We start from the raw sequence: 9265 nt of genomic DNA, 5'->3' as shown, positions 1-9265 counted from the left end.
TCCCAAGTAACAAGTGATAGGACAAGAGGTTTAGGCTGGAAATTGCGCTGGGCGGAGGGGGGGGGCTTAGATTGGATATCAGGAAACATTTCTTCACTGAAAGGGTTGTCAAGCATTGGAACAGGCTGCTGCCCAGGGAAGGGGTGGAGTCACCATCCCTGGAGGTATCTAAAAGACATGTAGATGTGGTGCCTAGGGACATGGTTTTGTGGTGGACTTGGCAGTGGTGGGTTAACAGTTGGATACAATGATGTTAAAGGTCTTTGCCAAGGTAAACGATTCTATGATTTTATACGTTTTATATTTTCCACCTTAAGCTATGGTTCTCATGCAGCTTCGGAGAACAAGGGAATTGTGATGTGATTGCTCAGTGACTCTGGGAATGTTTCTGAAGCTGTACTTTTTCTCTTTGTAGCCTGTGAAGGACAGTGATCCACACTTTCATCTTGAGCCAGACAGAGAAGGTGAGAATTTCATAGACAGGATCGTTCTGCTAGTCTGTCTAGTTTGACATCCTGGCCTTTGCTGGGATTAAGTACAAGGAGTATGCATAAAGAGCTCTGAAATTCTGTTCTTTGAGGGTGAGCGGCAGTTAGATTCTCACATACAGTCTTGTAGTTCAATTACTTGCTAACCTCAAGGATCAGAATGGTTTAGTGTTGAGTACAGTGAATAGTTTAAGTAATTGAAGATTATCTAGCACCAGGATTTGACAGATCTGTTGTAGTAAATTTTGTATATTGAAAGTTGAGGGGCAGGAGAAGCTTTTTTTTCTGTTTAAAAAACCCTGTTGTTTGGTTGTCTTTGGTTGTCCTACCAGTTCCTTCATCTGGGTGAACTGTTCAATTAACTGCATATGGCAGGAAGATTTCCAGGACCAGAAAAGTTCCATGTAAAATACAGCTAATTTATCTCCTGAGAGTCAGAAGGCTTGCGGGATTTTATCTTCAGCAGTGAACATCAGGAGGAAAAGGAAAGATCAAATTAAATTAAAATGGATTTTCATCTAGCTGAGGATCTGTGCGGAGCCAGAAGGAGTAAGAGCAGCTAACAGTTTTAATCTAGACAAGCTCGCAATAAGCAGCATGGGAAGGAGTAGCCTTCATCTTAACATTTGTTGAAAGCCATGTGCCTCCTCACATTAACAAGAAGGTTTTGCTTCCAGAACTGTGTTGACATACTGAGCATAGATGTGAGGCAAAGTGCTCTATGGCAGGCTTTCGAGCTCTCTGTTTTCTTTGGGCCAAATGGGAGAGCAGGGATGCCCTGGATCCTTGCTGCTAGAGGAGCCTGGCATATGAACTACAGAAAGGAGTTAGCAGAACCTGTGTCAGAAGACAGACTGAATTGCTGGGACAGGGTGGGAAGGGAAGAACTTAGTATGCTGCAATAGGTTTTTGGTTTTATTTTCTCCCATTGAGGGAAGTGTGAGAGTTTTCCAGCTTTGCAGATGGTGGTGGGTGGGTGAGCTGCCTATTTCTGTGGGAGAAGGATATGGTCTGTTTGCTCAGGAAAGCAAACTGGCACTGTCCTTCCCCTGAATGCTTTGTCTTCTCCATACAGCCAGCTGTCTGCTATCAAGCCATCACAAAGAAGCTGAAGGTTTGTGAAGAGGTAAGGCAAATCTTGGTTTGGATGTATTTTCGTTATTGTCATGAGGACTTGCAGTTCCTCCAGAGCTGTGCACTCTATATTTTTTTTCCTCCCTTCCCCCACCCCTCTCCCTCTCAGGAAACAGGATCCACCTCCATCCAGGCAGCAGACAGTACAGCGGTCAACGGCAGTATCACGCCTACAGACAAAAAGTAAGATCTCCAACGCACTTCAGCCATTTCCCTTCCTTTTTCTTCTTCCCAGCTCATACATACAGCCATTATCCAGCTTGTCACTGAGAATAAATAAACCTAATGTTTCCCTCTAACTACAGATCTCCTCTGTCCTTGTGTGAAACTCTTGATTTGGGGGGTAGGGGGGGAGGGAGGCAGCAAAAAAACAAACAGGGAAAAACAAACAGCAGAAAAACTCAGAGTAAGGTCTGACCTGGATCCATTTGCAATTCAGGGCTTTTCTGCACTTGCCCTTTTCCTATAGGGCACACTGCAGAACATGAAGCGGCTGTATGAGACAGAAAGATAAAAGGGTTATGTTTCTGCAGTAGTGCCTGGCAGTTGACTGGGGTTATTTAATAGCTCTTCTGAGCGTGTAGAAGACAAGAGGAAGAGGGAGGCATGTTCTCCCAGCACAAGAGCTTTGCTGTGTAGCACATGAGCTTTCTGGTTTCTTCTAACGTCCCCCTTCTCCTTTCTAGAGTGAGAGAAGCCTAACTTGAGCTTCCTGTTTCACTCTCTAACCTCCGCTCTGTTCAAACTGAGTTCAGGCCACACCTTGCTGTTTGCCGTTGGGGTTGTTCTCGTGGGATGTCAGTTTTCAACTGTACTCCAGGGGAACCAAAATAACAATGAAGCTGTTCAGGTAAAACAGTCTCTCAGGAAAGTGTGGCTCAGAGGTGCTTTGGGGGAGAAAGAATGTCTCCTCTGTTTCAGAGACTTGAAGACAGGTGGGCCTTGCTTGGGCTGTTTAAGGAGCCTATAGTGACTTGCTCTGACCTGTCTAAATTAGTTTGCTCTAACAATAGGCAGTGTGGCTAGCTGGGAGAGTGCAGGTGGCTTGCAAAAGCCACAGTGCATCTGTAGCATGGCTAATTCTGAAGAATTAACTGAGGAATTGCCAGGCAGATTTCATCAGATTTTACATCAGTTGTGTAACGGAACACTTCAGAATCTCTGACTAAAACTGTGGTTTTGGTATGAAGCTAGCTGCATGATGTATGAAAGGATCCTTGCAGTAATGACTGCAAATGAATTCCTGTTGCAGGTAACTGTAGGGATAGAACTTTTTAGCACAAAGTCTTTTTCTTGAAGGGGGGGACAAAACTTGCCAGCTTTCAGTGGGGGGGTGTGAGAGAAGGCTGCTGGTATCTGGGAGTATTGTATTGTCGCTTGTGGTGACCTGTACTGGCCTATTACTTCCTTTCTTTGTGTCTGTTCAAAATCACAGATGTAGAGCAGGGACTAGCTCTTTGGTCTGTGCGTGGTGCTTAGTCTAGTAGTCCTTGCTGGGCTTTATTAGAGATTGTAATGGATCATTCAATAGTGTAAGCAAGTCATTGTACATGTGACTTAGTGTAAAAATCAGAAGATTAATTAGAGAAGCACCTGATGTTCTCTAAATTATCCCTTTATCTTCAATAAGGCAATGGCTGGTGACAGGAAGCATGAGAGCAGCAATTTTAATAAAACAAAAAAAAACCAACCCCAGACCACCCAAACATTTCGTATCTAGGTATCTTCTGAAGCAGACTATAGACTTTCTTCAGGAAATTGTTAGGGGTGCTTGGTAAGGAAAATAAATACCAGGTTGCTTTTAAAGCTCAATTTCTGCACATTCTAGCTGTGGCCACGGTGGAACATGTTTGGTTTGGTTGTGGGTTTGGGATTTTTTTTGACTGGTGACGCTCCTGGGTTTGTTCTTCATCATTTCCAAGAACATGAGAGGCTGACACCAATTGCTTTCTGTTGCATTAATGTTTATCTCTTCCCCTCAGGATAGGATTTCTGGGACTTGGCCTGATGGGAAGTGGCATTGTCTCCAACTTACTGAAGATGGGTCACACTGTCACTGTCTGGAACCGGACTGCCGAGAAGGTAGGCATGTGCTTAAGGTACAGATAATACTTTTCTAAACATGTCGTTATCACCTCTAGCTTTGGGGGGCCTGGAGTCACCAGTTGGTGGTGTCTGGGAGAAGATGTCAAAGAAGCACAAGTATACGGGTCAGAGGAGGGCCACAAAGATGGTCAGAGGGCTGGAGCACCTCTCCTATGAAGAAAAGTTGAGGGAACTGGGCTTGTTTAGCTTGGAGAAGAGAAGGCTCCAGGGAGACCTCATTGCGGCCTTCCAGTGCTTGAAAGGAGCCTATAAACAGGAAGGGGAGCGACTGTTACAGGGGTTGATAGTGACAGGACGAGGGGGAATGGTTTTAAACTAAGAGGAAATTTTTCACTCAGAGCATGGTGAGGCAGTGGAAGCCAGTAGATAGTGGACAAGATGAAGCCTGAAATTTAAATTTTCCTACCTTTCATCCCTGGGCAGCCTGCTCTTGTGGTTGGCAACCCTGCCTACAGCAGGGGGGTTGAAACTAGATGATCTTTAAGGTCCTTTTCAACCCAGGCCATTCTATGATTCTGTGATATGCTTTCTACCTTGTTCTGTTATTATTTCCTAGGTGCTTGCTGGTGGCCACTTCTGACTAGATAAAGCTGTAGTCTGTCCTAGTATGGTCACTCTTATGTGAACAGTCCCCACTCCATTGCCATTTTGTATGACGTGAGAGAGTTGCCAGAAAAATTACAACCTTGTATGTGTGTTGAGGAATGCAGTGTAAAAGTGCCTCTGGAAATGCTGCTGGAAGTAGCCAAGTCATGGAACTGGACAAAAAGACAAGGTGCTGGGGGGTTGATCCTAGGAGTGGTGTAGGATGCACTGCTTGACCACAGCTTCATCTCCACATCCATTGTGCTGTTCATGTTGCGGTAACATAAGTTTGAAAACTTACTGTGTCATAAGACCAGGATGAGAAGGGTTTTATAACTTTATTCAAAGTGAAAATGGAGCTTATATTACACTTATATTCTAGCCAGCATTATTCTTTGTAGTAGAGGAGGAAAAGTAGGCAGTTGGGGGAGTTGTGGTACTCAGATGATATTGTCGAATATTAAAGGCAAGAAGGGCATTGTGGTTACTTTGTTAAAAGGGATTAAAATATCTTTTTTTAACTGCAAAATATGGATGGTGTGAGGGGATAGGGTAAGAAGCAGCTAAGATTTTGAAACAGCAGCCCACTAAAACACATCAGTCTCAGCTGTGCCTGTACCTATTTACTGTCCAGTAACACCTTTTGCTATGTCTGTTTACCAATTTTTTCCCCTCATCTCTCCTCCAAAACCCATAACATTCAATTGCTTATTTTACCTAAGCATTTTCTTCTCCTGTGTCTGTCTTTTGAAGTTCTACACTTGTGGTTTCAAAAGATCCCCGTGTGTGGGGGGAGTGGGGAGGGCCGGGAATCAGCAAAAGACAACCCAGTTGCTGTGTAATTAATATGTCTGACTGTTTTTGAGCTGGTTCCAGCACCAGAGTTCGTTTCAGTAAAATGCTAGAGAACCTGTTTGCTCTGTACTTAGTTTTTCTTACATTTTGATTTGTGACTTTTGCAGTGTGATTTGTTCATCCAGGAGGGGGCACGACTGGGAAGAACCCCCGCTGAAGTTGTCTCCACTTGTGACATCACCTTTGCCTGTGTATCAGATCCAAAAGCAGCAAAGGATGTAAGGATTAGCTTGTATTTTTCCTCCACCAGGTAGACTACAAGATACAGTTACTGAAAGCCAGTTCTGATTCCTACTAACCATGGTAGCCTGAGTCATTGTACATGCTGGGCAGTGCAGCTATGTTGAAATAAATGTCCCGAGAAAAATCGTACTTTTTGAGAAACAATCCCTGGGAGTTAGGTTTTGGTATCCCTCTAGAAGTCTGCCCCTGTAGTGCCAGGCTCACTTGAGCTTCTGTCCTGCAGGATTGGAGTTTCTTTGCAGACACCCTATTGCTTTACCACTCTTCTGTTCCCCACAGCTGGTACTTGGTCCAAGTGGAGTGTTGCAGGGGATTCGCCCAGGGAAATGTTATGTGGATATGTCCACCGTGGATGCGGATACAGTCACAGAGTTGGCCCAGGTAATCACATTGAACTGAACTTTTAACATCTGTGATTCAGCAGCACTGCTGCAGTTCTTGTTGCTTCAGGCAGTAAGGTGTTGATAATAAAGATGCTTCTGAAGATTTTTGGGCTTCTTTTAGGAGACACTCAAGTCCCAGGCAAATAAGACAAAATAAACTGTCAAATCTTGACCAGCAAACAAAGTTGGATGAGATGTTCCCTGGTGATAACAGCAAAGCTTGTAGAATTGGCAGGGCTGTTAGCTGGCACCAATGCAAATAGCCAGCCAAATTTTGATCCCTTAAGAAATATTTATAGCCAGATAGGTATTTTGTACCAAACTGAAGGAGAAAGCACTGTCTGGATTAGTAACTGTCCTTCAATTGATAAAACACATAATCTGCTTATTTTAGATGTTCTGGTTGGGGAAAAAGAATGCCTTCATGTTTCATTCTGTAGAAATACTATCATAGAGAGGATTTCTGTAGAAGTGTTCGGATTATTTCTGGTGTAGTATCTTTGTTTTCCTCTTTAGCATCTTGATTATTATCCTTGGCCTTAAAGACGGCGTGTGTTGTTGCACAAGGAAGGGGAGCTAGTTCTGGTGTAGTTTTGAGCAGACGTATTGGTGGTGCAGTAATGTGTAACATGAATTTGAAGAATAAAGAGTCATGCATATTAGTAAACCTCTAGCTGCAGAGATCTGTCAGAGGCCTTTCATCTATGGGGAAAATGGGGAAAATACCATAACAACCAATCTGAGATTCCTGTGCCACATGTACAACTTCAGTACTGGTTCCCTGGCCATTACAGAGTGCCATGGCAAAAGCTGCTTAAAACATGCACAGTAGTGATGCATGCAGGAAGCGTTGCTGGAGTGTGAGGGCAACATTTGGTCTTGAGTGCCCTTTGGAGGATGCAGCACATCTCATGTTAGTGCTTTCCTCTCCTGTTTGTATGTCTGAGCTATTTGTTCTGCTTTAAAATTCTGTCCTTAGGAATTCTGTCTGGTTTAGGAATGCCCTAAACAATGTTCTTGCTGTGCTGCCTAGTCAGGATCAATGTGTGCTGTTCATGCACAGTTAACCCAAGATGCTCTTTTTCCAGGTGATAGTGTCCCGGGGTGGTCGCTTTTTGGAAGCACCAGTCTCAGGAAATCAGCAGCTGTCTAATGATGGGATGCTTGTGATCCTGGCGGCTGGTGACAGGGGTTTATATGAGGACTGCAGTAGCTGTTTCCAAGCAATGGGGAAGACCTCTTTTTTTCTAGGTAATTGAAATACAAAGGGCCTGATAGAAGTTTGAGTCATTGCAAGGACTGGGAATTTCAGCAAGGAGTCTGAGAGGCGTGTGTCATCTGTTTCTTGTCATCTCGGGTGGTACAGGAAACAGGCCTGCTCTTCTGGAACTTGGCCAATTTCAGAGCCTCCAGCCTAAGGTGGTTTTTTTGGGGATTTTGAATAATGGCTCATTTTGGAGGATCTTTTGCATGCTTTTTATTTTAAATCATACTTTGTTGTGATTTCTCCCTTCCTTTGAGTGCTTAGAAAATGGGTAAGTTTTCTGAAGTCTTTCGGGGGGAAGAGAGAGCTGCCAAGTGCTTGATATGAAGAGTCTAGTAGTGTTAATACTGTGTGGGATGGGGGAGCAAGGCTGCTGTGTATCTTCTGGTGGAATGCCCAATGGTATGTCTCACTCCCAGGTGAAGTAGGCAATGCTGCCAAGATGATGCTGATTGTCAACATGGTCCAGGGCAGCTTCATGGCAACGATAGCAGAAGGACTCACTTTGGCTCAAGTGACTGGCCAGTCCCAACAGACCCTTCTGGATGTCCTCAATCAGGGACAACTTGCCAGCATCTTCCTGGACCAGAAGTGCCAAAGTAAAGTTCTCTTACATTGTCTTATTATAGGACATTTGCCACAACCTAGCAGCATTTCAGATAATAGCAGAAGGAAGAAAATAACCATCCCATCTTCATCAGCCTGGGATTATGGGTATTTTAAGCATTCTGGAAATGAAGAGCTGAGTTCCATTTCTTTTCCTTCATAGTGAGGTCTTCTGAGAATACACCCCAAGCTCTGCGTTGTCTAGAGCCTTCTTAGGACTTTAGCTCGCAGTGAGGATTTCACTGGGGCAGGGTAATAAGTGAAATGGAGGGCAAGCTGCTTATAAATCTGAGCCCACATTGTCAGTGGGCAATAGTGATGTTATCTGCTGTGGCCAGATGAAGATAGAGAGCAGAGAAACAGAAAAGCTAAAAGCGGTGTTTCTGGTGATCAGCATGGGAAAGGGAAGGCTGGTGTTGAATTGCATGCCCTTGCAGTATGGGCTTGGTACTTTTGTTATGCTTATTTTTTGCACACGTTCCTCTCGACAGATATCTTGCAAGGAAACTTTAAACCTGATTTCTACCTGAAATACATACAGAAGGATCTTAGATTAGCTATTGCACTGGGCGACTCTGTCAACCACCCAACTCCCATGGCAGCTGCTGCCAACGAGGTAAGAGTTGTTCTGTGTTCAGATATGTGTTATCAACATTTCTGCAGTAGAGCTGTTTGTCCACGAGAGACAAAAAATCTAAGAATTACATCATCTCTAAGACAAGGGAATAGTGATTAAAGTATATTTTGACTAGGCTGGAATTGGATTTGTTTTGATTGTAGAAGCCCTTAGAATGTCACATTAGTAAACAGAGATGGCCTCAACTAGACCTGGTGTGTTCTGGTCTGTGCTGCTCTAGTTACTTGACCTACTATGCAGTTCTCTGCTTTGGTCAGCAAAGTAATTTTTTTGCTAGGGAAAAGCTTCCTACAAAAGCAAGCACTGATCCTTTTCTAATTTTTTTTCTCTAGGTCTATAAACGAGCAAAAGCATTGGACCAATCAGACAATGACATGTCTGCAGTGTACAGGGCCTACATCCACTAGGCTGCACCGTTCTTACTGTTAATACTATGATTATTGATTAATATTATTATGATACTGGGTTTTAACTCTGGACCAGTCCATCTCTGTCTCTCCATTTCCTTTTATATGCAGACTTTGAGATCTGCCACGGAGGCAGCTGCTGCGGTGAGCCTTCCCCTGGTGGTAGAAGGGGGGGAGGAGGGGTCTCGGATTGTTGCAGTCTAATTAGAAAAATCCATGCCATGCACTGACAGTCACGGAACAGAACAGTGGCGGCTTTTTCAGAAGCTCTGAGGCAGCTCTGCCAGAAATCTGCTGCTTGGCTGCTTTTATTTTCCTCTTTGTATGCTTGTCCAAGATGCTGTTTCTAACAATCCCTTTTCTCCTTTGCTGTAAAATAATGTGTGTGTTGGACTCTGCATCAAGGGGACAGGTGACATCCCTCCCATCTACCTGTGAATATCACTAAAGTCCTTGGTCCCAAGTAAGGTGAGGAGCATTCCTGTTGATTTGCCACTGTTAGAGAACAAAGCACCTCCCATGGAGGAGAAGGGCAGTTCCAGAAGGTAATGGGGTTG

General features: G+C 44.1%; 1 protein-coding gene across 1 annotated transcript; it reads left to right on the top strand.

The window, feature by feature from the left end:
- Positions 1–415: 415 nt before the first annotated feature.
- On the top strand, positions 416–9059 carry LOC104458781 (putative oxidoreductase GLYR1; the record flags this gene model as incomplete). Its single annotated transcript, XM_010088053.1, is given in 11 exon segments — positions 416–444; positions 446–464; positions 1564–1614; positions 1732–1805; positions 3605–3704; positions 5276–5386; positions 5691–5792; positions 6883–7045; positions 7478–7657; positions 8156–8280; positions 8634–9059. Coding segments are annotated over 11 exon segments (1029 nt in total), but the record flags the coding sequence as incomplete, so codon positions are not given.
- Positions 9060–9265: the final 206 nt, after the last annotated feature.

Source organism: Pterocles gutturalis, unplaced genomic scaffold (genome assembly GCF_000699245.1).
Source record: "Pterocles gutturalis isolate BGI_N339 unplaced genomic scaffold, ASM69924v1 scaffold48456, whole genome shotgun sequence".
Classification (NCBI taxonomy): Eukaryota; Metazoa; Chordata; class Aves; order Pterocliformes; family Pteroclidae; genus Pterocles; species Pterocles gutturalis.
Note: the sequence above shows the minus strand (reverse complement) of the source record. Positions and strands in the feature narration are given on the sequence as shown.